At 40.6% G+C, this 26,308-nt stretch overlaps 3 protein-coding genes across 4 annotated transcripts in view; 2 read left to right on the top strand and 1 right to left on the bottom strand.

The window, feature by feature from the left end:
* sema4gb (sema domain, immunoglobulin domain (Ig), transmembrane domain (TM) and short cytoplasmic domain, (semaphorin) 4Gb) overlaps positions 1 to 12,746 on the top strand; it is a 54,827-nt gene extending 42,081 nt beyond the window's left edge. The window contains exons 10-15 of the mRNA XM_005913602.3: positions 1,423 to 1,561; positions 1,652 to 1,874; positions 2,976 to 3,091; positions 3,331 to 3,485; positions 5,964 to 6,025; positions 6,610 to 12,746. Coding sequence (XP_005913664.1) covers positions 1,423 to 1,561; positions 1,652 to 1,874; positions 2,976 to 3,091; positions 3,331 to 3,485; positions 5,964 to 6,025; positions 6,610 to 7,577 — 1,663 coding nt within the window. The 3' untranslated portion in view covers positions 7,578 to 12,746. The remainder of the gene's footprint in view (positions 1 to 1,422; positions 1,562 to 1,651; positions 1,875 to 2,975; positions 3,092 to 3,330; positions 3,486 to 5,963; positions 6,026 to 6,609) is intronic.
* A 2,189-nt stretch (positions 12,747 to 14,935) lies between these two features.
* Positions 14,936 to 19,326, bottom strand: mrpl43 (mitochondrial ribosomal protein L43). Its single transcript, XM_005913601.2, has 3 exons — positions 19,054 to 19,326; positions 17,213 to 17,319; positions 14,936 to 15,226 (listed from the first exon to the last, which is right to left on the bottom strand). Exons 1-3 carry the CDS (start codon positions 19,182 to 19,184, stop codon positions 15,009 to 15,011), a joined length of 456 nt encoding a protein of 151 aa, XP_005913663.1. The 5' UTR covers positions 19,185 to 19,326; the 3' UTR covers positions 14,936 to 15,008.
* A 67-nt stretch (positions 19,327 to 19,393) lies between these two features.
* twnk (twinkle mtDNA helicase) lies at positions 19,394 to 25,952 on the top strand. Of its 2 annotated transcripts, none has more exons than XM_005913600.3 (7): positions 19,394 to 19,585; positions 19,813 to 20,458; positions 20,789 to 21,491; positions 22,351 to 22,591; positions 22,787 to 22,894; positions 23,001 to 23,142; positions 23,617 to 25,952. In XM_005913600.3, the coding sequence occupies exons 2-7, from the start codon at positions 19,838 to 19,840 to the stop codon at positions 23,962 to 23,964; spliced, it is 2,163 nt and encodes a 720-aa protein (XP_005913662.1). In that variant the 5' UTR covers positions 19,394 to 19,585; positions 19,813 to 19,837; the 3' UTR covers positions 23,965 to 25,952. The 2 variants fall into 2 exon arrangements, with proteins under 2 accessions (XP_005913662.1, XP_042079905.1); XM_042223971.1 differs by lacking the exon at positions 19,394 to 19,585 and adding an exon at positions 19,600 to 19,677.
* The last annotated feature ends 356 nt before the right edge of the window (positions 25,953 to 26,308 follow it).

Below are 26,308 nucleotides of genomic sequence, written 5' to 3'. Positions count from 1 at the left end.
GGTCAAAGAAAACTGAGCTTTTTGAAAACGCTTTCCAAAGTGGATAGATTTGAAAACGCCATTTTCGCGTCGCAGTGTAGACAGCGAACCCGGAGCCTTTTTGAAAACGATGGCACATTTTAGTCATGTGACCAATTAAACTAAGATAGCGGAGGGCATTACACAGCAGTTGTTTTGTTTGCTCTCAATTTTGACTGCCCTATTAAAGATTAATATCAGTTTGTACCTGCTCCAGATAGCTTTTCTTCAAATTCTTTAAGTCTCACTCGCTTTTGCAACATTGTACTTTTGTGTTACTCGCAGCAACAGCTCCACCTCATTGTCAGTCCATTTAAAAAACTCGGTTCTTTTCCTCAAAATTTTGACGCGACGTTTCAAAGAGCTGGAAAGTAAATAAACGACAGACAGAAATGAGGCTAGTTGATACGCATGCGCAGTACTGGAACGTAAGGGTTTTTGGCTGTTTCAATGTGGACGCACAACTCTGTGAAAACGCATGAAAACAATAGTGTGGACGCGGAGCATTTTCAGACGTATATGCCATTTTCAAATTTATCCGGGCTAGTGTAGACATTGCCTTTCTTTCTTTCTTTCTTTCTTTCTTTCTTTCTTTCTTTCTTTCTTTCTTTCTTTCTTTCTTTCTTTCTTTCTTTCTTTCTTGCTTTCTTGGTTTCTTTCTTTCTTTCTTTCTTTCTTGCTTTCTTTCTTTCTTTCTTTCTTTCTTGCTTTCTTGCTTGCTTGCTTGCTTGCTTGCTTTGTTATTACACATGTGTGAGTAGTAGTCATCACTATGCATCAGACTCACATGTGTAAGAATGACTAATCCCCTGAGGTGTACTTCCTGGTAGTTTCAAGACACATTCTGGTCTCAGTTCGCTCTTATTTTCCTCACTTTGATGCTTTTGAAGACTCTGATGACTACACAATGGCCTAAAGAGTGTGACAAAGACATTTTCCATCCATTACTAATCTCACCTTTAGGGCTCAAGGTTAAGGTTTACCATGCAACTAATCAACTAATCACTCATACTGTTGGACAAAGTCTTTTTCTTCTTCTTTTTCCTCACAGCTGCAGGACCAAAACCACAAATAGGTTGTTTTATTTATGACTCACAAGGAGTGGGTATTTTTGCACTGTATGCTAGTGTTGAAAACGCATCCCTCTGGAAGAGATAAAGGGGTAAAATTACACACCTGTCAGTGACGTCACTCCCACATGCCAATGTGAAAAGGAAAAAACCCACCATAATACCCACAGTTTTCATAGAATAAAGAGTCAGCTAGTTAACCTTTTGCCTGTCAGTGAGGCCTGATGATCTGTGATGCTTCTGAAATTCAATCCAGCCGTTTTTCAGCTTTGAGTCATTAATCCTGAGTGTGTCCCCTGGACATGTCTTTGGGGTGTTGGGGATTGTATTACAGGAAGAATATCAAAGCGTCTGCTATCTGCCAGTACGCCTTCTCAGATGTGCAGAAAGTTTTCGAAGGGCCGTACATGGAGGTGCAAGACTCAAAATGGAGGGAGTACACAGGAAAAGTCCCAGATCCAAGACCCGGCTCTGTAAGTTTTAAAGCATTAACCTTCTCTCCACCATCATCAGTGATTGTTATGTTCTGTATTTTTAGTCATTTTTTCTGTCTGTATCTTCAGTGTATAACAGATCTGCACAGGTCCCAGAACATCAATTCGTCTCGAGATCTCCCAGACAATGTCCTCACCTTCGCCAGAAGGCACCCGCTGATGGCCAAACAGGTGCACCCAATAGGTGTGCGCCCCCTCATGTTCAAAAGAAGTGTCAACTATGTCAAGATAGCAGTGCACAAAGAGCCGGCACTGGATGGAAATATTTACACTGTTCTGTTTTTGGGAACTGGTGAGTTTCATACAAGAAATCCAATGAAATGACCAAATAAACACCATATCTGCATTTAGCAGTGCCATGAAATAACAATACACCGCATTCCAAATTATTATGCAAATTGTGTTTAAGTGTCATAAAGATTAAATAAGTTGTTTTTCAATTAAACCCATGGATGGAATAAAGATAAAGATAAAGGCCCCAGGGCAGCTGTGGCTACAACTGTAGCTTGCCTTCACCAGTGTATGAATGTGAAAGTGAATGAATAGTGGTATTGTAAAGCGCTTTGAGGGGTCCGGAAAAGCGCTATATAAATGCAATCCATTATTATTATTATTATTATGAAGGTTTCCGCCAGACAAATACATCAGATTAAGAGAGCAGCTGCTAAAAGGCCATTACAAAGCAGCAAACACATATTTGAAGCTGCTGGTGCCTGTGGAGCCCGGCGAACATCAAGGTGTAGGATCCTCCAGAGATTTGCAGTTGTGCATAAACCTTCTATTCGGCCACCCCTAACCAATGCTCACAAGCAGAAACGGCTGTGGTGGGCCCAGAACTCATGAAGACTAATTTTCAAACAGTCTTGTTCACTGATGAATGCAGTGGTGGATGCAGTGGTGGATGGTTGGTGGACGGCCACCATATCCCAACAAGGCTGCATCGTCAGCAAGGAGGTGGTGGAGTCATGTTTTGAGCCAGTATGTGGAGTTTCTGACTGACCGCTTTCTTCCATGGTAGAAAGAGAAGAACTGTGCCTTCTGCAACACAACCATCTTCATGCAAGACAATGCACCATCTCATGCTACAAGGAATACCTCTGCATCATTGGCTGCTATCTGTGTAAAAGGAGAGGAACTCATGGTGAAATAGTGGTGGAACTAGAAATGGAGACTATAAAGCAATCAGCATAGCGTTTACCGAGGTATTAAATCAAGTGAAAACTAGGGTCAATCTTTTTATTATCAGTGGATTTTGCCCCTGCTAGTCTTTAGAAAGAATTGTCACTAGCATGAGTTTCAGACTGAGTGGCTACATCAGTCTTGTTCATACAATCAGCATTTTGTTATATTCACATCTCAGTTTAACTCAACAAGGTTTTCTCTGTTGTTGCAGATGACGGCTGGCTGCATAGAGCTGTGGACATCGATGGAGAAATGCATATCATAGAAGAGCTGCAGCTGTTTGATGAACCACAGCCCATAGAGAGCCTGGTCATCTCCTCAGCTCTGGTAGGTTTAAATATATCTACAGTAAAACTGTACGTTAACAGAATAAGGATTTATATGTAAATGAAAATGAGCAACCTTTGCGCCTAAATCCCTGTCATACCCCAAAAAGGTTGTGGAACTCTTCCCTTCTCCACCGATTAATAACTGATGATTAAAGAACAAATACACTGTCTATACTGAAGGGCATTACAATATTTAACATGAGGAAAAAATCTTCCAAATATGCTCCTGTTTTACAGAGGAGTGTCTATGTTGGGTCGCACTCTGGAGTCGTGCAGGTACCGATGTCAGCCTGCAAGAGGTACACTTCCTGTTATGACTGTGTGTTCGCCAGAGACCCCTTCTGCGGCTGGGATGGGAAAGTGTGTGTGGAAATATCTTCACGTGCACAAAAGTAAGGGCACATGCACTCAAAAAAAAGAATATTTCCAGTAAGGACACAGACTCAATGTATTTTAGTGTCACACACATGCATAATTACACAATGCATGCAAAAAAAAAAAAGGGGTTACAGAGATCTGGCAGAAAACAAACAAGATACATTTGCTTTGCTCTTCCATAGATCCTGAATCTATACTTCCCTAAACCTTCTCCACAGTTCCACCTGCTCTGTAGTCTCCGATTTTTCCTACTTATTTTGTCATATTCTGTTAACTCTATATCTATTTTTTTACATGAGCTGAAAAATTGAGCATAAAATGTACTTTTTATTTAGATTTTATTAATTTTTTTCTAATGTAACTGTTAAATAATGTGAACTGCTCATAACTGATGGCATGTTGATTTAACATAGCATTACCATCAAGCCCTCTGGAAAAATTACAGGAGATTAGGGAGAGGTGATTAAGATGATTAACTTTTTGTGCTGTACATTTTTGCATTACATGACCTTTTTTAGCTTATGTTTATTTCTTCCTTCTGGGCCAAACAATACCAGAGCACAGTTAATTATTTATACAGCTTCTGTATCCCTCCAACAAATTTTCTATGAAAGCAGGTCTAAGACAATGTAGTTGACCTGGATTTTTCTCATCAGCTCTGTTCAGCTCAGCAGGAGCTTCGCACATAATGGGAAGTTTTGAATTTCAAGTACGCACACACACAAAAAAAGCCCCCACCCATTTGGATATGATTTCAATCTTTATGTCTCATGTAGCTCTGCATGTAGAACGGAAAAACAAACAGGGTGGAAGTGAGTGAAATTGTGTCTTTCCTCTTTCAGTAACATTTTACTTTACATATCGCCGTCTGAAATATTTACATGAGAGAAACTGGTACAACTGGTACAACACAATAATTAAAACTTTGAGAGTATTTTGTCAATATTAAATAAATGCTAACGTACACTTACCAAACCTTTATGAGGAACACCTTGTTAGTACCATTTGGACCCCGTTTGCATTCAGAGCTGCCTTAACTCTCCGTGGGATATATGCCAATAAAATATCCCCCACATTACACCACCAGCAGCCTGAGCTGTTGATATAAGGCAGAATGAATGTGTGCCTTCATGTTCTTTACGCCAAACTCTGATCCTATGAGTTCTAGTCGTTTTCTATTCTTAGCTATCAGGAGTAGCACCTGGCATGGTCTTCTGTTGCTGTAGCCCGACTACTTTAAGGTTTAACGAGTTGTGCATTAGATACTCTTCCACATTCCTTAATCGTAATGAGTGATTATTTGAGTTACTCTTGTTATCCTGTCAGCTTGAAGAAGTCTGGTTATTCTCTTTTAACCTTTGACTTGAACAAGGAATTTTCTCCCAGAAAATATTTTCTCTTTTTTGGCTCATTCTCTGTAAACTCTAGGGATGTTTGTGTGGGAAAATCCCTGTAGATCACCAGTTTTTGAAGTACTCAGACCATCCAACCTGGCACCAACAACCATGCAACATTCAATGTGCCTTAAATGAGCTTTCTTCCCCATTCCCATGCCCAGTTTGAACTTTAGCAGGTCAACTTGACCGTGTCCACAGGCTTAAATGTGGTGCATTGCTGCCACTTTACTGGAGATGGAGCTAATACTGTATGATATCACTAATCAGTTTTACAGGACTGTCAAACCATCCAGGTGTATCCTATCTGTTGCCCAGCATCAGGTGTAATAGGCTTCAGGACATGCAGGTCTATGCAAAAATTGCTAAGTTAGATTCCTCCTTTGTTTACTAGGAGCTTACCTGGATTTTGTAAATTAATTCCAGTGGAAAAAAAACTGCACGTGGTACATGACAGTAAACAGGCATGCTTGTGTTCACTCTTTGCACTGGGGACTGTTTGTGCCTCTCTTCATTAACTCTGCATGACTGAGTAGCAGACATCTTAATCTCCATTACTGCAGCAGACACTTCGGCCCTCCCCGTGGATTTGTTTTATACTTTGGCTGCTGCATCACATCCAAAGAAAGTAGCAAAAAGATTTGGATGGTAATGCTTCCTTCTTAAAGCTTATTAAGTTACAATATCCATATTAATTCTTTGAAAAACATTTTGTTATAGTAATCCTTCTATAAAGGAGGAGATGGGGAATTTATCCCTAGTACTAATCCACAGTGGGCTGCATAAAAAAAGCATTTAGGTATCCTCCTCTTATTGCTGGGAACCCAAGCTATCTCAAGTTTATTTCTTTTTATGATATTAAGGCTTTGCTGCAGAAATGGCTCAATATTTGCAGCTTTCAGGTAGTTTTGTGTCGAAATCTTGATTGGAGAAATCTTCTTTATGATATGGCAATCACGTTTCTGTTTATCACAGTTTTGCTGCATTTTTATACCTAGCTGTTATTTATGCTCTCAGAAGACACTCGCTTTTTACTCTAACGCTTATCTCTTAGTTTAATGAAGGTTAAATGCAAATTTTTCCTAATTACTATTGCAGGTCGAACCTAACCCAGGATATCTTGAGAGGGGTCAGGGGCTGCAAGGAGAATTCAGGAAATGGTACGTGTTGCTTCACACATTCACGTGCACTTCATTTCTACACTGTAAATCCATTATACCACAGCGTCTTTGTTCATTTTTAAAAAAGGTTAGTTCTTCATTTTACCTTACCATCCTTCCCACTTGATAAGTTTTTCTGACTCTCTCACAGATGATGGGGTTAAAAAATCTTCCTTCCATCTTCCTTCTCTGCCAGAAAACTAAAGCTTTTAGTATCTATTAAGGGATTTTATTAGGTGTATGTTCCCTACCCATCCCCCAGGTCCCAGCTTACACATTTTAATCAGTTCCTCTCTTGCTGGAGGTCAGACGGGCCTGCTGGCTGCACTGCAGAGCTCGCTACATTTAAAGCAGCTTATGAAATGTGATGGAAAGCGATGCTGGTGCTGTACACGTTGCTCACCTTCAGTTTTAAATTGTAACCTTGGTGACCCGACATCTTGTATATTCATTGCTCTGTCTTCCTGCATTTGTGTCACACTGTTTCTCACGTTCTTCATCCACTAGTCTTCTTCTGTCTTTTTCACTTCACTTTTCTTTTTAACTCCATCTCATGTCTCTTGTCCTCTTGTTTTTATCCTCAGTGGTCCATCGGAGGCGTTCTGTGATGTCGGGTGACGACGTGCTACTCCAGTGTGAACTACGCTCCAACCTGGCAACTCCACGCTGGACACTAAACGGCAGGGAGCTCCAGGGATACGACCTCAATTCGGGCTATCGGATCGGCACAGATGGCCTCCTGATAATCGGAGCTCGCACCCAGCAGAGCGGCATTTACCGCTGCTTTGCTCTCGAGAACTCAGTCTCAGTTCTGGTCTATCTCTACACAGTAAGGGTTCACACAGAGCCGTACTTCCCTGTGGAACCCACAGCCACTACTAACCCCACTACAATTTCCAGCCCGACTGTTTTCTCTACCGGCAGCCCCACTGAGCAGCCCTTGCCCTCGCCTCCTGCCCCACTTCCTTCAAGACCTGAGTTTCAGACCTACAGACACATGGAGGCCGTGTACATCTCTCTGGTGGCGGTTCTCGGTGGGCTTTGCTTGGTGTTGACTGTGGTCCTTCTTTATGTAAGCTTCTGCACTAGACGAGCCTCTCAGGATCGGAAGTTCTCCCAGCAAGGTCTCCAAGTCCTAGGTGCCTCTGAGAGAAAAAGGAGCTCCCACCTTGAACTTAAAACCATCTCAAGCCACTGCAATGGCCGTCAGGGTCGTCGGTCCATCTCAGTGCCGAGCTTTGGGGACCTAGGTGATGGCTTCCTCCAGATAGTGCCAGGTGAAGGCCAGATGTCTCCAGCTAAAACACCTCCTCCGGCTCCTCCTCTTCCCATGCCACCCCCGCTTCCCAACATGGACTATGCCAACGGGCTCTCGGCCACTCTGCCCAGCGTGCTGAGGAAGATGAACGGAAACAGCTACGTGCTGCTGAGGCAGGCCGACCCTGACGGTATGTCCCCGCTCTACCATTCCTTCACAGAGGAGCTCAACAGGATCCTGGAGAAAAGGAAACACACACAACTGGACTTGCAACCCGATGAGAGTTCCATCTAGGACACCCCTCTTATGCTTCATCCCACTGTTATTTATTTTTACCCTAGAGGTGATCCGTACTTGTGGGGAAAAATGACTATTTTATGAAGTGCTGCTCTTAATTGCACAGAGTACCTGCAGGTCATGTCATAACTTGGTCAGAAATATTCAGCCTGTTGTGTCTTCGGTGACAAATGGCCCAGGATTTCACTAATCAGAGACTGCTAAAATGTGGAGCTGTGAAAAATTGCTACAACCAAGGAGCTTAAAGATGATACCTAAAGTGCAGACTCTCTGGAAGTTTCTGAAAGATGGCAGTCAGATGACAAAAAAGCCAATGTTACAAAATAGGACATGGATACAAAAACTAAATTAGGCCAGGAGGTGATCAAGCATTTCCGAGACTGTGGAGAGATTCAAGAAGTTTTATAACCATGTAATATTAGGTATCTGTGGAGCTTAAAGTCATAGTTCATCCAAACATGCTAAGCATTAGGCTATTTTGTATAAATAAATTAAAAACATGGCCTAAGAACAGTAGCACCTAATGTGCTTACAGCTTTACCACCCAGTCCTGTGTATGAAGATGCACCTTTTTGTTGCTTGTGACTGTGTTTGTGGACTGGTATCATCACAAACTGCACAGTGAGCCTTTCTATGAGGCAGATGGTAAAAGAAGCTTTTTCAAGTGGCTTTTTTGAGAAGTCCTAAAAACATATTGATGAGGAAGATTACAAAACGGCAAATGAAACAATCCATGCTCTTAGGATGAACAAGGTCATCACGGCTTAAGTAAGGAGGCATCCATGCCCCCTCTCGTCTTTTTTTAATTTTTATAAATGCACTAACCTACCAAACTAAAGACTAATAAAAGACCTATGTGGTGTGAAGGTAAAGTTCTGTGTATGCCCAGCAAAATAAAAAGCTACAAGAGATTTAAATTTGACCAATCTCTCCTTCAAGAATATCGCTTTAGGAAGCATTACGGCACTTTGAATGTGGCTGTTACTTTTAGGTTGCTGCTTGGAAGTCCCATTAAACCCTCTTGCAGCTCTGGTTCTGTGATGTGTGTTGTCGAAACTGGAACCGATCATCTTGGATTTTTTTAGGAGAAGAGGATAATGTCAGAGGCAATCAAATCTGGCATGTGTGGCAGGTGTTTAGCACGGATTTTGTTGCTGTGGCTAAAAAAAAAGATTTTCTATAGCCTGTTTAGATGGTTCATACCAGATGTCATCTCTCACATGCTTCAGGAGGTTAAAGTAAATATCAGTGTTGGAAAACGCTCCCTGAGAAATGACTAAACATTGAAAAACCCCACAAATGTCTCGTGGCAGCACCACCTTTGTGCTTGGACACTGTGGACTCTTCCAGCGAAAGCTACTCTTTGGATTCTGGATGTAACCAAAGACCAAGTTTGCATCAACAGTAATCAGCTGGATCACACAGCAGCTGATGTTTGCTGCTCTGTGAAATTCTAGATACAAAAGTGCAAGCGTTCATAACGGGACTTTTGGAGGAGCGTGCTAAAAATAGCTACCCTGGAAGTGATCCAGATGTGCACAACAAGATGACCTTGAAGGGGAGATTAGCCTAATTAAATCAGGTATAAATTTAGATTTATATTGATTGAGATGAGCAGCAAGCCTTGTATATTTTTAAACTGCCTTGAATGGAGGTAGAGTATTAATCCATATTTTCACAAAATTAATTGTTTGTGTGAAATATTGAGCATATGGAAAAATGAGTGAAAGCTGAGCACACAAAGCTCCAGGAATGGGTTTTGAGTGGCTTGTCATGTTTCAAACCACTTTTTCTATGATGCATGTCCTTTGCAGAGATGTAACGAATGATTATTTTCCTATGATTTCTCACTTTAGGATCTGAAAGCTGTGAATGTTTGGCATTTTTGCTCGATAAACAACATTTATCTTCTCTGTTAAGCCATCGGCCACAATCATTGTAATAACTAAAATGTTGACTTTAGTAAAAGTATCACTTTAAGAATCCAGTTTTGATACAGCACACTAGATCACAGATTTTAAGACAAGTCTTACATTTTAGTGTATTTATTTAAGCCACTTTCCCCCCTTGATTTTTCCTCATGTAAATAGCAATAAATATACACCACTGTTGCAACCGTTAGTAGCATAGTGTGCTGTGCCAGTGCCAATGGAAAAACCTGTAGCAAACTTGGAACTATTTTTTTCCCTGTAGTATTTCTATTTTTAGCCTCTCTGTGGGAAAAGAGATAAAACTTTATGAAAGTAAACATGCAGACTATTAAAGGAGCAGTCAGCGTGGTGGTCAGATTGATTGGTTTTTGCTGTAGATCACAGACTGGCTTCAGGGTTGTGGAGGCGAACCAGGAACCACAAACTGATGAAATCCTATAAAGAAAATTTTTAGATGCTGTTTTATATTTATATTTAAGGCCTGTTTTCTGAATAACATTGACTGTTTTACTTTCTCTCAAAACATCAAGAACATGGTTTCATACAAAAACAGGTGAAAAAAACAAACAGAAATCACTTGGATTTCTACAGCAAAAATTAAAAAAAGTTCTAGTCATCTATCTCTTAAAACAACGCTGAGAGCCAGGCTCACATTTGTCCTCTGCTTTGCTAAAGCTGCACGTGGCAAGTTGCCAAACCCAAGTGGAGAAGACCTTCACACATGCAGCCCACAAAAGCATCCTCAGTGTTTACCTGACATTAGTGCAATGCCAAAACAACAAGAACTGCAGCCTTCACTGTATTTCCTCAACAAGGTGAACAACGCTATGATTAAATGCTACGTGTATATCTTACGGGGAAGTGACTGAAATGAATCTCTGAGCTTTTTGTAAACGTGTCACGGCCAGTGGTAAATAAAGATCCGTCTTTGCTGCAAAGTGTTGAATCAGCTCTCGTAGCTTCAGCACAAGCAGCGGCCCTCTCTGGTGACTCTCATTGTTTATCTGTCAGACAGCGAGAGCCATGTTTGGCTCACCTCCACGAGGGGAGGACAGCAGCTTCTTGTCTGTTTGCATGCCTCGCTGTCATCTCTGCAGGTACATCCAGCCACAAAACATTTGACCTGCGTGTCCTGGTTAGTCATGCAGGAAACAGATGGCGATACTAGTAGACAGGAGATGTTTTGCACTTGCAGGTCTTCTCGTGTGTCTTGTACTTTGGCATCATGGATTTTTCATTCTTTTTTTTTTTGCTGAGGATAATATAGTCCAGGCAGTCCACTCTATGCAAATAGAGGTAGAAGAAATTCTCTGTGACTAAAGAACCACATTAATTCAATCAAATCAAAGCACTTAACTGATTGCATGCTTGCATATTAAGCTGGTCTTTTAAAACTATGCACTACAGATTTTTTGGCAATCCATGTGCACCCAGCCACATCATGATTATTGCTTAAGAGAAACTCTGCAAAAGTGCGCATGTTATATTCCCCAGGAAGTCTGTGGCATCTGGGGAAGCGACAGAAGAAGTCTCTGGGTGATTCAGGAACAAAACAACATTTTTTTTTAAATTAAGTAAAGTCAGAACCATGGCCAAGCTGCTATCGCCACATAAAAGTAAAAAGAATGCGACAAAATTTAGTAGCCTGTAACTAAAAGGGAAATTAATTAAATAGCTGGCAAACTGCACGCACAAATCTCCATGAGCTCATACACTGCAAACAGAAATACACTAAAAGACTGAGGTTCTCCTCTCCCCCTGCCTCCGCTTAAATACTCCCAGGCTTAATTGCTGAGTGGATTCAGCTGCAAAGGGCGGTGCATACGATTGGAGAGAGCGTAAAACACACAGACAGACACACAGACAGGCAAAAGCTTCAGTGTGCTTTTATTACAGTACATAGCATCATTATGTGACAGCACAAATAAGCTGTTCTAAATGGGCATATTTGCATTTAGTATCGGATCAGTACCACTATCATCCAAACCTTGATCTGACTGTTTTTTTGTACTTTAGTGTCAGCGTTAAAGGCTTTTCAGTTTGTTTTTGCCAGAAGCCACAAGTCCATTTTTACTGTATCCTAGTAAAATAATAATCTTGTTACACCCTGTATCCATAAGCAATGCAGTGGACAAATTTAAAGGTTACAATGACCTGCTTTTATATATTTTAAATGCCATATATATGCTTTGAACCTACAGTATGTGGTAAAAACCTGAACTTAAAGTTCTTACTTCATACTTTCTCCCAAACTTTGCCACTTCATCTTCTGTTTTCTCCCATTTCTGATCAGCCCTTTATAAAAAAGCAAAAAAAAAAAACACTCCACATGTTTTGATCATAATCTTCTGTCCTCAACTCTTTCCATCTCTGCTGCCTCTTTTATTACCACTGCTCATCACTTCTACATGGCAGCATCATCTGTAACCCTCACCGCTCACATTCACATTCGCTTCTCAAGGACCCGGCTGAATTTCCAAATGGTCACAGTGGCCTCTAATCAATTAAAGCCGGCTTTTAAAAGAGCCCTCGAGTTTGTGTTTTTGAACATGTGGGAATTCAAGTAACAATTGGATTTTCTGTAGCAGTTTAAGACGCTGTTATGTTATGAAGCTCTCAATCCGACAGCTTAAGCATTCAAAGGGATGTTTTATGTTTCTCTTGTTAGCTTGTATAGTTTCAAATAATGACAAGCTCAAGCTTCAGACTGCTATTTACATTTACTTTCTGACAGTTTCCGACTCTTAGATCTATATGATGTCAGATAGGGCTGATAACCCTAATATGGCATCTCATGTACAGAAGCTCCACCCACCTGCTGCTAGTCAATCAATCAGAGGGCAGCTGGCTTAAAGAGAGAGGCTAAAACAACTTGTTTCCAGACAAGACAAGACAGGCCCAGCATAAGACAAGTAGGATAATTTTAGACTCTGGTTTATGCAAAGGTACTGGAAGTTGCATAATAGGCCCACGGTATATATTTAAATCAAAATTGTACAGTGTAAAATGTTTTTGTTTTATTTTTTTGCTGGTTAACATTTAATTTCAATAAAATGTGTAAAATAATTGCAGCTTCTACTGTGTTCAACATGTTTGTGTTATATAGAATTTTTTCTTGTAAATGTCTGGGTATTACTGAACATAGTGGAAGTTTCACCTGAATCTAAAGTCATTACTGCTGCTATTTCACTGTCATTCAAGGGCAATTCGTTTACAATAAACACTCTATTTTGTACTATGGACTTAAACTTAATTAGTTAACGCGTTGGCTGCTTTGCGTTCACATGAAATTGTTTTGGTTTTTTGGTTTGTTTGTTTTTTTTGCTAATTCCATAGCAAAAATTATCCTGCTGTTTATGTAGATGTACTTTCTTCTTTGCGTCGGGCCTAAACAGTTCACAGCTTGCACTATACTTTCTTATGTGCTTTGTTAAAAATCATGCATACTAAAACCCCTGTAAACTGTGACACTTTGATTCAAGCTGGTTCTGTATTATTTTTGATGTAGATAATGAACTTCTCTTTGTTGTCTTATCCAAAGTGATATCTCATGTCTTATTTATTTCATGTCATTCAATTTCCTCTGGCGTTCATGTAGCTTAAAAAAGTGTTTGGATGACCTTTAGCTTGGGGGGAAAAAAGGTTCATTGTCAACAGCCCTGAGAGGAAGTCATGAAACAACATGCAAAATATGTTCTCACTCGATTCTTCTCTCAAGATACCTGGTTGTTTTTAGCTTGTGGCGAGTAGCAAGGCCACCGTCCTCCACAGGGAATGAATCCCACTCCACCCCATAGTCATTTATATGAGCCAGAGGTATAACATAGACTCAGGGTACAGAGGAGGGGGTAAAAATTACCATTTTTAGAGCAGCATTCACAGCTGTAACTAAGCAACAACAACTTTATTTAGTGTCCTTGCGCAGGTCAAGCTGTGCCATTTCCCATCAGGGATGGCGGGCGTGATGAGAGAACAGCAGCTGCGATATCTGTAATTGGTGTCGGAGATAAATTAAAAATACAGGAAATGAGAATAGTATGGAGGACTGTAAGTGCCAAAATTACTTACACACACACACAAATATAGCAGTGGCTTTCAGATGCTGGAAATGAGGTTGGAGACTCAACCTCATCAAGCTAACTGACCAGAGATCAGTGCTTCATCTTATACTCATGTGATGATTAAAAGCTTGGATGGGTTGATAAAGGGGTTTGGAATCTTAAAACTGGCTGTTGCAGACTTTAACATGGGAATGGCGGAATACATTTATCTGTTTTGGATAAAAATGAAGACTTTATTCTACGAAACAGGCAATGCCCCTTTTTAAATCTGAAATTTACTGATAAAAAGTTTGGAGATTTAAAGTTAGACACTTTTATTCCAAGTGCAGCCTCCGTGTCTGAGTCTAATTTAACACTGGAATGCTAATTAGAAAAGATACGTGGGAGAAAGTGAGCGAAATGAACAGCAGCATCTTCCTGCATCTCATCAGCATCCTTTGCAGTCATGTCACTCTCCCGCTCCACATAAACAGTCACATTGCCTAACCATTTCCCGTGGCCGGGGTTATAAAGTATACCATTCGCCTGCTGCACTCTTCACGTTGGCTTCATGCGAAGACTTATTTGTATTCGTCCGATGGTTTCCACTTGGTTGTATTTGTTTTTTGGAGAGCAACACTGGGGGTGAACCCTGAATGCCTTTTGCAGTCAAAAATGATGAATTCAGTAGAAGAACTGCAAAGAAAGCAACCAGTAGTTGTGCCAAAATTCAACGCCTTGTTGAATTTGAACAAATCACCCGCTGGACGAGTGTTAAGTTTTCTGTTCCTGTTACAGAGGACAGCTCACACTGAAGGTTAAAGGCTGTCCCTCAGGCCATCACACAACCATCTGTCATGTTCATTTAAGCTGTGGGATATTTAAGGACACCTTCAAATCTTGTCAGTATTAAGCCGTGAAAACATTTACATTCACCCTGGAGTACAACTTAAAAAACATGTAATTCTTCTTAAGTTTTTACACTGAGCGATGCAGACAGCACAACGGCTGTGCTACTTCTTCTTCTCTCGATGTGCTGAAACCCACCTCTAAAGAAAATCTGTATTTAAACATCAACATCTGAAAGTTGTTGGGTTTTTTTATTTCAAAGTTCCATCTGCGGCACTTATTACACAAATCTTTAAATAACCTTGAGATTTAAAAACAGTTATCTGCTCTTTAGTATGCCCGCTGACAAAGCTCTGGTGGATCCATTTAAAGTCTATTCAAATGTGGCATTTAGAGCTGGAACTGTGAGCATTTTTCCTTCAAGTGGGCTCTGCTGCAAACAGAAGGAGATGGTTAAAAAAAAAAATAAAAAAAAATCAGACAACAGTGTGGTATTATCCAGGAAAACAAATCAAAAGGAAGCCGATGCAGAAACTGTTATTCACCAGTGATTTAATTTAAATTGCAAAAAATACAAATGGAAGTTCAACATTTTCTTTCGTTAGTCCTTATTGAGAATCTGGTTTCTGTGGCCTTATGGGGCCAATAGACAGGGGCCGGTTGGTGAAAGGGTGCCACAGGCCCTGGATGCTGGGACTGTCTGTGTGGAAGGGTTTGCGAATGCGGATGATTTCCAGACCGGACTGATTGGTCAGCTTAGTCAAAAGCTCGGATATCTGCTGAGACGTTTTGCTCGTGATGGTTTCTTCCCTCACGTTGCCATTTACTGCAAAAAAGGAAAATATATGCGACTTTTAAGAGGACACCTACAACATTAACATTAACAACAATACCTTCTACCTATGTTATACTGCCCCCTACAGTATCTAAGACTGCTTTATGGCAGTTTACTTTTCGTGCTTCTTATTAAGTAAGTAAAAATGAGACAGAACAACAGATTTTGGATATAACATTAACACAAACTGTCTATTTCTAAAAATGTTCATTTGGATTTGGCACATGGTTTCATAGCTGGGTATTATAACAGTGAAGTTGGATGAAAAATCTACCTTATCCATACTCAAGCTTTTTGAAAATGGAGTGTTCATTAAAACTTCTGACAAAATGTTTAAAAATTAAATGAAATATTAATTTGCATATGTGACTTTTAATTTGTTTCATATGTGCTGATGAAGAAGTCTAAAATATTAATTCATCAAATATGATACAATTGGCGTGACAGGGTTAAAGACTATTACATGCCTTCTATATGAGAAGCTGGAAATAAAATATCAGTTCCCTATCTACAAAATTCTCATTTCTACAATGCTTCCAAATTTGCTGTCAGAGATCCAGGATCCAAATATTTTAGAGATTTCAAGCATCCATCATTCTATAAATGTCCTTACTGATAAAGCCACAGTACCAGATAGTTACCCTAAAAATATGAAGAACCTGATTCAAGGAGTTTTCAGATAATATGAAAGAAATGTTAGAAAATATGCCTTGATGCATGCTCAATCATACAGGTAAGGAAATCCTGAGAAGATTATTATTTTTTTCTGGACGTAGTGTTTTCAGTGGGACAAACGTTTCATCACTCATCCAAGTGACTTCTTCAGTCTCAGCTGACTGCAGGTTTCCCCAACCTTATGAACAGAACATCTGCATAGCCAAATATGGAGTTTCCTCAAGAGCCAGAAGAGAAAAGGATGCCACACCGAGGATGTGGAAAGCGGGGGGAAAATTTGCCTGACAGAAAACTCACCCAAACAGTAAAAAACATCCTTGCAGGGTTAAATTTAAAGCCGAGGCAAATTCCGATAGTCGAATTGATCACAGCTACAGAAACAGCAATTCAAAACATCAACTTTGCAGATGTGGAAGCAGAGCAACTGGGGGCGAAAATGTCCTCAGCATCCAACATCAACATGGGGGAGAGGAAGGCACTCACATCGCTTAGTAATAACAACATTATCATCCTTCCGGCAGACAAGGGTAGGTGCACGCTTTTGCTAAACCAGAAAGACTAACATGAGAAAATTTTGTTGCTGCACAGTGACAAAAATACTTATGAGCCCCTGAAATGAGAACCAGGTAGTTGTTACAGGAAGAAGGTGATAGACTGTCTCAAACAGTTAGAGCAAGACATCGTTATTGAGCAAACCTCATACCACAGGCTATACCCAGGAGAATCTAAACCAAGTCTGTATGGTTTACAGAAGATACATAAACAGGGTGCACCTGTAAGACCAACTGTCTGTATGATCAACTCGGTCACCTATAACATCAACAAGTTGCTGGTTTCAATTGTCAACCTATTGGTGGGCAGCTCTAAACACCACATCCAGAACACTTCGGATGGAATCAGTTAAGCCTTATCTCATCTTATTTTAGTCAGGCACATCTGTGATGGTTAGTTTGGAAGCATTTGAAAGCTTACCATCTCTAGAGAGTCATGACTAAATTCCTACGTGATTACCATTCATTTTGGTACTCATCTTTTTTATTCAGTATACTTTATCGATTACTCAGTTCAGAGTCTAGTGAGTGGAATATAATAAATGTTCTAATAAACATTCAGTTGCTCTCTATTATAATTTCATTACCTTTAAATTCCTTAACAGAAGCTTGTAATCTTAACTCCTTCTCTCTTTACTTTATATCTACATCAACAAATGATATATATTCAGAAATCTCACTGTCACTCTGCTTCACCATTGTTTCAGTAAATTTATTCAGGTCTGATTCGAACAGAGCTGTGGGCACTTACAGTATTCTGCAACTATTTTTGGTACTCTGCAGGGCTGCGGAGACACATAGACAACAGTTCCAGGGTTCTTGTTGGCATAATCCACAACTCCCTCCTCGATAAAATCCCTGAAAAAGCAGATTAACCGTATTACAGTTTGGTAAGGGTGACAGAGTTTTTTGTTTGTTTTTTGAGCCATACCTGCCGATTATTTTCATTACTGGTTAATAAATTATTATACTTTTGTTTAAACCACACAGTCTGAGCGTAGCTGTATAAAATGGAAAATTAAATGACAATCATATAATTTAATTTTATGCTTTGTGCTACTTTTCATTTCAAAAAGAAAAAGAAATGCAAGAACAGTTAAATAACTGATAATAAAACAAACTTGGGGGAAAAAAATCTATCCAGATGACAGACATCACCCTGCAATTTTCAGATATGAATTTTTAAAAAAACATTTTCTTTAAAATACAATTTTAGAAGAGCACAGGATGTTTTAATTGGTTAATGTGAAGCTGGACCCTTTCACTATTATAATGCAAATGTAAAGTATTTGGCCTATTTTGTGTGTTAGCAAGCAGATAAACAGCTTAAAATGAATCAACAGACATCACCAACAACTGGTGGTGATGTCTGTCAACATCTACTGCCAGTGCTAAAAGATTCTTCTACTATTTATGATCCCTGAATCCATATCACAGGAATGTGATGATCATCTGGCTTTCTGATTGTGTGTTACAGAAGCAGGTAGTGCATTTGAGCCTACATGCTATAATAGGAACTGCAAAAATCCTGCTTAACTGCACATTTTTGGGCCATTTCTAAAATACTCTATCGGTTACACCTTGTCAGTACTGGGTTTGACCGCCTTTTGCCCTCAGAACTGGTATTATTCTTTGTGGCATAGATTCAACAAGGTGCTGGAAACATTCCTCAGAGATTTTGGTGCATATTTACATGATAGCATCACATAGTTGCTGCAGATCTGTTTGTTGTACATCCTTGTTGCAAACCTACTGCTCCTGCTACTAAAGATGCTCTATTAGATTGAGATCCAGTGACTGCGGAGACCAGGATTTCAGCTCTGTGACATGACATCAGAAGGCGACTTGGGGTTCATTATCTTCCCCAAGGATACTTCGCTATGTAGACCAGAGGAGCCGGACATCAAAACACCAACTTTCTGGTCAGTTGGTGACCCGCTCTGCCTCCTGAGCTACAATTCATGATTTCATGTAGTTTACACCAAATTCTGACCCTTCCATTCAAATGTTGCATCATTTCCAATTTTCTATTGTCCAGCTTTGGTGTAGGTTCAGTTTCCTGTTCTCAGCTGAAAGGAGTGACATCAGGTGTCTTCTGCTGCTGTAGCCCATCTGCTCCAAGGTTTAACGTGCTGTGCGTTCACAGATGCTCTTATGCATCTTCAACTTTCTTCAAAATTCTGATGCTCGTTTGGACTTCATCTGGTCTTTGGCCATGTCTACATGTGATCGGTTGCTGCCATTGTGATTTGTTCACGAGATATTTGCATTAACGAGTAGTTGAAAGGGTGTTCCTAATGAAGCGGCAGATGAGCATATTGTATGCTATGACGTTATGACAAATAGATTTTTAACCTGCTGTTGGCTTACAGCATCTTTTGGATTCCTCCACAGGGAAAGACGGCTGATTAATGAAAATAATGAGGTACAAGACTAACGTCAACATAATAGACTGGGATCTAATTTAAGAATAATTACAAGATCTAAATCAATAAACCGTGTGTTAATCAGGAAACCAAGTAATCTCTTTGATTTTTTCAAGGCCGTGACTGAGAGGAACTGTCTACATAAACTATCAAAGACTTCTTTTACCTGGCTCCCAGCGAACTCTGAGCCTTTTTGGAGAAGACGATGGAGATTCGTTTTAGCTGGCAAACGTACCGACCGACGCCATTTTGAAGGACACTTCTCAAAAAACGACTCGGTGTCCCTCTGGAAGTCATCGTTAATCTGCTCTTTTTCTACTGCTGCACAAAAATAACACAGTCAAACACACTAAACGGTAACAAGGCTCTCAGAGGACAACCTGACGGGCATGTACACAGCGCTGTCCGTCAGTAGCAAGTTCCGGAGTGAAACGCATAGCTGACATAACGGTTAACAAAAAAAGATACCTTCTAGAAGAAGACTTTTTTCGTTGACAAATTAAACGTCCAACCATTACATTTATTTTCTACTATAAAAATGATCACGTTAAGTATAATTTAAAAGGTAAATATGTGTTAGTCTAGCTTTCCGAATATCTAGTCTTCCGTATTGTTCACACGGACTTGTTTTGGAAACGCACCGAAAAGCCCGGGTTAGAGTGGAGCATGGGAGGAGAGGAGGACAGATATCAGAGACTGTAAGTTGTTCTTTTTCGGCCTCATGTTTTATTAAACGCCACTAACTTTTGAGTGATGCTTTCATACGCCTCCATGATAATTTTCATGTTCGGTACGTCTCCGTTTGACAAGAAAATAACGGTTTTCTGCCTCTCCTTAATTTGACTGTCTAGGTCACCCCAAAACTTTGCTGTGCTTTTCCTATATTAGGCTGCTGGTTTCCTCATGTCTTGGTGTCTTTTTGCAGGTTCAACGTGCTGACCACATAACCAATGTGGAAAGGCTTGCTGCTGAGGAGCTCCACCTGTCTCTTGCAGGTGGGAGCTCCAAGGTTTCTCCTCCAAGGATGCCTTACATCTCCATTTTTGAGACCTCTAGCAAAGAGGCTGCTTCACAGGCCATTTCCAATACCTTTGGGTACAGGCTACTTCCTGACACACACTGGGACCAGAGGCTATAAAAAAGACACCAAATCTACTTTAGAGTTCCCTGTGACCCCAGTCACAGTCACAGACATCAAACAGTATCTACGCTCCAAAGATATTCCCTTCCACGATGGTTACAGCTGCCTCCACATTCCCAGCATCTTTGTGGATTTGTCAACCAGGAAGGAGGTCTTCTCCCTGTTCATTGACAAAACCACGGGACAGTTTCTGTGCAAGGACACGCTGGTGGAGGGGAGCTGGGAGGACCTCCAGGACTGTTTGGAGGTGATGCAGAAGGACGGGGAAGAGTCCCTTAACCCTAATGTGCTTCTGGGGTATCCGGAGAGTGTGGAGGAGCAGGAGGAGAGAGAGAGGGAGCTGAGAGAGGTGCAGAGGATCTGGTCCACCTCTGTGCCACTCACTGACCTCCCAGAGGATGAAGCTCAGCTGATTAAAACCATTTTCCAGGTATTATTCTGTGTAATTTGTGATTCTTAATTCAAAAGATGACACGAGCAGCTCATGAACAGCTTCCCCAGAGCTGTTGCCCTCACCACACATCTCCCTGCACTGATTACAAAGATCGGCAACAACTAACACACACACACATCCTCAGCTCTGTGACAAACATATGTGCACATACACAACCATTCTCATCCTCTGAGACTGCTAGTACCTGAATGTAAAGTCACTTTAAACATATATATTTATTTTGTTAAATATGGTGGTGTATGTACAAGACCTTACCTTTTCCTCTACAGTGTCATCTGGCGCAGTAATGTCAATGCTTTGTTTCAGATCACAAAGATCTCCAATGCAACCCTCAAGAAGTTTGGAGTGAGATTATTCAAGCCAACCAAAAGCCTGGTTTTCCCCTGGTTTGGTGGACCTGATTCCTCTTTAAAAGGGGTCAAGCTCCTGTCAGCTCAAAGAACAGAAACTGACAAAGTCACATATAATGAAGCTACAGTCCCAAAGTCTAACTCCTATTACAACTTGTTTGGCCTCCCTCTTGTGGGACGTCTGGACTCGGAGGTGGTGGTGACGGGTCACGAGTTTGACACGATGGCTGTGAGTCAGGCAACAGGACTCCCGAGTGTTGCTCTTCCTCGCGGGGTCAGCTGCCTTCCTCCAATCCTGCTGCCCTACCTGGAGCAGTTCAAGCGGGTGACTCTGTGGCTCGGGGGAGACATTCGCTCCTGGGAGGCATCAAAGAGCTTTTCTCGCAAGCTGGGCATCAGGCGTTGCTCCCTTGTGCGGCCCGGTGAGTACCGGCCGTGTGCGGTGGAGGCTCTGGCCCGAGGTAAAAACTTAAGCAACATCATTAAAGCCTCGATCCCAGCGGCCCATAAGTCCATAGTGTCCTTCAAGCAGCTCAGAGAAGACGTTTATGGGGAGCTCGTCAACACAGATCAGGTGGCTGGAGTGAAGTGGACGAGGTTTCCTGAGCTCAACAGGATTTTGAAGGGACACCGCAAGGGAGAGCTGACTGTTTTTACAGGTACTGTGTTACTAATAATGATGTTTTAAGACTCAGGAACTAATTAGTTGTTTTTTTTTAAATCCCAAGAAATCATAACCAAAATTAAGTCATTTCTTCCCTTTTTAAAAGTGATACAAACAAAACTCATAGCATCATATAATCAATATCTCTGTGGATAATGGATCTTTCTTCCACCACTTCTAGGTAGCCAAATATCAAAGCCAATTTGTAAGCAAGCAGATTTAAATTCAGTCTTTTATTGTTCTGCCCTGAGTTGTGATCGAGTTTCACAACTCAACAACAAAACAAAAACCATACCTGATTGAAGTTTGAATGATATCTTCTTCAAGATGGTCTCATTTGTCAGTGCTGCAGCGCTTTCAAAACTGCTCCTGTTTTCCCTTTTCTGACTTCTGCAGCATTGTGGCTATTTTTGGATCAGTCAGTGAAAGTCCCAACATGCTTCTTTATATCTGCAATTTCATCATGGAACTTCAAACATGTGAATAAAAAATCCACTTCCTGGTGTCCCACTGTGTGCCATTTAAATTGAATCATCACTGTTATAACACTGACCCACTGCATTACCTAGTTGAATTAATGCTAAAAAGCTGTGGAAGTCATGCAGCACTGCTCAAGGACCCTGAACCGGAGATAGGCTGACTTAAATTCAGCCACAATATTTGATAAAAAAAAAAAAATCAAACCGCATACTTTCTTTAAAGGAAGAGGATGTAAAACACTCACAGCTGGCCAAGTTTTTACTTTTCATTAAAGTGTCTGGAAGTATGATGGCTTTTTAGTTTACCAGTTTAAATATAAAGTACAAGTACTAGCTTTATTAACCCAGTACGCAATCATGATGTTTCTTTACCAGGTCCTACTGGAAGTGGGAAAACCACCTTTATCAGTGAGTTGGCCCTGGACCTTTGCATGCAGGGTGTCAACACTTTGTGGGGCAGCTTTGAGATCAACAATGTCCGTCTAGCCAAGATCATGCTGACACAGTTCGCCATGCAGAGGCTGGAGGAGAACCTGGAACAGTATGATTTCTGGGCAGACAAGTTTGAAGAGCTGTCGCTTTACTTCATGACTTTCCATGGGCAGCAGAACATCAAGTAAGTCTTATTAGTACTTCAGGGATCCATTAAGTTCTTTTATTGAAGAGGTTTGCATTGTTTTTTAACATAATCTTGATAGTTTGATCACTTCTTGTTGGAGTGTGGTTGCTCAGTCAGTAAATGTTAAATGAGTAAACAAGTTTTTTAAATGGACTAAAAGACCCTCTGACTCCTGTCCAATTTTGCCTGCAGGACAGTGCTGGACACAATGCAACATGCTGTCTACCTCTATGATATCAACCATGTCGTCATTGATAATCTACAGTTCATGATGGGACAAGAAAACCTTTCAGTAGACAAGTAAGATAAAAAAAATGTTGTTTATCTGGTGTGTGATGATGTCATGTTAGTGCTGTTATTGGTGTGTTAATGCTGTATGGAAATGCAATGTTCTCATGTACCTCAGGTTTGCAGTCCAGGACCACATTATCGGGGTTTTCAGGAAGTTTGCCACTAACAGCTCCTGTCATGTCACCCTGATCATTCATCCGAGGAAAGAAGAGGATGACCGAGAACTGCAAACGGCATCAATCTTTGGTTCTGCTAAGGTAAGGCAGTGAGAGTTTCAGTTCAGTCTGGTAGAAAATACTGAAGGAACAGTTGAAAATGACAAATTGTTGGCAGACAGATACTGTACATTTAATGTACAATGTTTAATTATCCTCTTAACATTGTCACAGTCACCAGTGACCTGGTCAGCAAAAATGTACCCTATTTGTGGGTATTTCCCCTATCTGGCATTCGCAAATTAAAATATTTTAACAGGAGAACTAAAAGGGCCAAAATAGAATCACTGCATCGATAGGTTGTTATTGTGAGAGTAATAATAATTTTGTTCATACTCATCAAAATAGCATGGGTATCATTCTATTTTGATTCTTAAAAAACATTAAAAACATTTTAATAAATAAGCACATCTCTTGACTTGCTGTTTCAATAAAATGCATATACGCTTGCTCTCTTCGCAAATCTGCAGTTTTCCAATTTAAGTAAGACACGTCTTGACTTTTAACTCCTTCCAGGCCAGCCAAGAGGCCGACAACGTCCTCATACTGCAGGAAAAGAAGCTGGTGACGTGTCCTGGCCGCAGATCCCTGCAAGTGACCAAGAACCGCTTTGATGGAGACGTGGGCATCTTCCCCCTGGACTTCATCAAGTCTTCGCTGACTTTTTCCACTCCCATCAAAGGAAAACACAAGCTGAGGAAGGTCAACACTAAGCCGGAAAACGAGGAGGAGGACGAGGCCACTGCAGCGGCGTCAAAGAAGGAGGAGGTTAAAAAAGACAAGGTAGAGAAAGTGAAAGGAAACACAAAGACTCCACGAACTGTTAAAAGTCCTGCAAATGGAAATGGAGCCATTCAGAAGTGAACTTTCAGAGTATTCTCTCTGTTGATCAGGGATTTGAATGTTAAACCTCAACCAGACTCTTTGTATGAAAGATAATGTTCGACAGTTGTATGTCAATAACAGGAGGTTCAGCAAAGCTAAATACAAGTACATAAATATGAACATGCATATGAAATGTATGAATTAACATCCCTGAATCCAGAATATGCCAGGTAGTGAAAACGTGTTTCATCGTGGAATGAAGCATGTTACAGACAGAATGTGAAATAATGACAGCAAAGTGTTAAACTAGTCTTCAAAGCTTTTCTGTTCAATGTAGTAAGACTGAATTTGTTAAGTGTTGTTTAACGTATTGAAATAATAATGTGACGCCAGGAACTACTGATTAAATAGGGATGGTAACACTATCACTGTCTGCTTAGAGGCATAATACAAACCCCTGCACATTACCACAGTGTGTTCTCTACTGACTTTTTGTACAACAATGATTTGTTGCTTTTTATAATAAACCCCCCCCAACAACTTCTAATGCAGATTGTGATTGCGTTTTCTATCTGTGGTCACCAGGGGGCGTTGTGTGCTAAGAGACTGGAGTTTAGTTAACTTCAGATAATTGTTGAGCAGCAAATATCAGCTGTCCTATTTCCAAATGGCAGTGATCACTGACTACAGACATATGTGTTCGTTTAGTTTCGTCTCTCGGCTACAGCAGCGACTGCCTTAACAACTTGCTAACGATTTGTTCCATATGTCTGATTTATAAATGACTACAAGCGTGACAAAGCTCAGTTATGCACGTTAGGAAAAATGTAGTTTAATTCTGCACTCTTTGGTTAAGCAGCAAGCTGTGTACCCCTCTTTCCTTGCTGTTTGACTGAGTTTCAGAGTTTGTTTGTTCCCTTTTATCCTCCTGTGAGCCTGCCTTTTGAATAATGATAATTAAGTTCAAATACCACGTATGGAAGAGAAGAGTACTAAAGGTTTTAGCACACTTGCCTGTTAATTACCCTTCATTGTCCAACCTTGGCCTTCTCCAATGTCACACCACACAATGCATTATTTAGAGTGGGTGACTTTAAATAAATGCAAAGTGTTTTTAAAACATCTTCCTATGAATATTTCATGGGTAAAGTCAACTACCCTGCCTCAGTTGCACTGGTGTGGGGTTACGAGTAGAATCAGCAGCTCTCAGAAGTGAAGAAAGTCTGCATTGCGCTGTGTCGTGGGCTGCTGCAGGACGTATTGATGGCTGAAGTGTCGCACTTTATCACAGTCACTGCAAACCCATATAAATTTCAGGTTTATGATTTAAAGGATTAGTGGTTCAATGTGGGGATATGAAAGTGCCTGTGTGTTTTATACCAGGGCCTTTGGTGATTTGCAACCTTGAAATATGCACTGAATAAATCAAATGTCACTGTGGGAATGGCACAAGTGTAAAATCAAGGACCAAAGGTGCCAAAATGGAAAAAAAACTAACTACTGAATAATGAAAAAATCCAATTTAATGCACTAGATACATAGATACAAGTTATAGAATATTTTCTTTTCTGTTATTTCGTATTTCTGTATTTTCTTTTACAGTTCCTTTATGTTTCAATATAAAACGAGCTGGCCAACACCAAAGGCAAACACTGGACTATTATTGCAACACCTTGATTAATCTATTCAGCTGTAGATTTCCTTACATCCTTTGAGTTTGTTCCATGGCCCAATTTGGGCCAAGCTTTGGTCTCACAGATGGCCTCACATTTGATTCTAGAATACTTTGGTATATAGAGGAATTCATAGTCCACTCAGTGACTACAAAGTGCCCTGTAACTGCAAAACAAGCCTGAATCATCAACCCTCCTTTGCTGTGCTTTGACAGTTGAGCTGTTTGTGCTGATAATGCTGTGCATTGTGGCCAACATCTCCACTTTGGTCTCATCTGTCCACGGGACATTGTTCCAGAGGTCCTGTGGATTATACAGATGCAGGTTTGCACACAAAAACCAGCCACGAGAGAAGCGGCTTCTTCTCGGTGACACTTCCAAACATGCCGTGCTGTTCAGTCTTTTTCTAATTGTGCAGTCATGAACTTTAACGTTTAGCATGCTAACTGAGATCTATAGAGTCGGTGGTGTAACTCTTGTACTTTGTCTTTGTGTTAGACTGTTTGAAACTGGAGTGAATTTGCTGGAAAGTCCACTCCTCAGGTGATTGTGGCATAAACTTGACTGATTGACTGACTGCTTTGGTCCTCCATATGTAACACCTTAGGATTATGGGAATGTTGAGGCAGTCTTTGCACTCCAGATGCATAGCTTTGCTATGACTTATGAAATATCAATCTAACCTGAATGTCATACATATGTATAACAAC

This window comes from Haplochromis burtoni, unplaced genomic scaffold (assembly GCF_018398535.1).
Source record: "Haplochromis burtoni strain Fernald_Lab_line unplaced genomic scaffold, NCSU_Asbu1 Contig_6, whole genome shotgun sequence".
Classification (NCBI taxonomy): domain Eukaryota; kingdom Metazoa; phylum Chordata; class Actinopteri; order Cichliformes; family Cichlidae; genus Haplochromis; species Haplochromis burtoni.
Note: the sequence above shows the minus strand (reverse complement) of the source record. Positions and strands in the feature narration are given on the sequence as shown.

Coding starts and splice junctions, on each gene's coding strand:
- twnk (XM_005913600.3), top strand. CDS start 19,838: ATGTGGAAAGGCTTGCTGCTGAGGAGCTCCACCTGTCTCTTGCAGGTG. Junction 22,592..22,786: donor CATGGGCAGCAGAACATCAA/GTAAGTCTTATT, acceptor TTTTGCCTGCAG/GACAGTGCTGGACACAATGC. Junction 23,143..23,616: donor CAATCTTTGGTTCTGCTAAG/GTAAGGCAGTGA, acceptor AACTCCTTCCAG/GCCAGCCAAGAGGCCGACAA.
- mrpl43 (XM_005913601.2), bottom strand. CDS start 19,184: ATGACTTCCAGAGGGACACCGAGTCGTTTTTTGAGAAGTGTCCTTCAA. Junction 17,320..19,053: donor CAGAGTTCGCTGGGAGCCAG/GTAAAAGAAGTC, acceptor CTGCTTTTTCAG/GGATTTTATCGAGGAGGGAG. Junction 15,227..17,212: donor AAAAATAGTTGCAGAATACT/GTAAGTGCCCAC, acceptor CCTTTTTTGCAG/TAAATGGCAACGTGAGGGAA.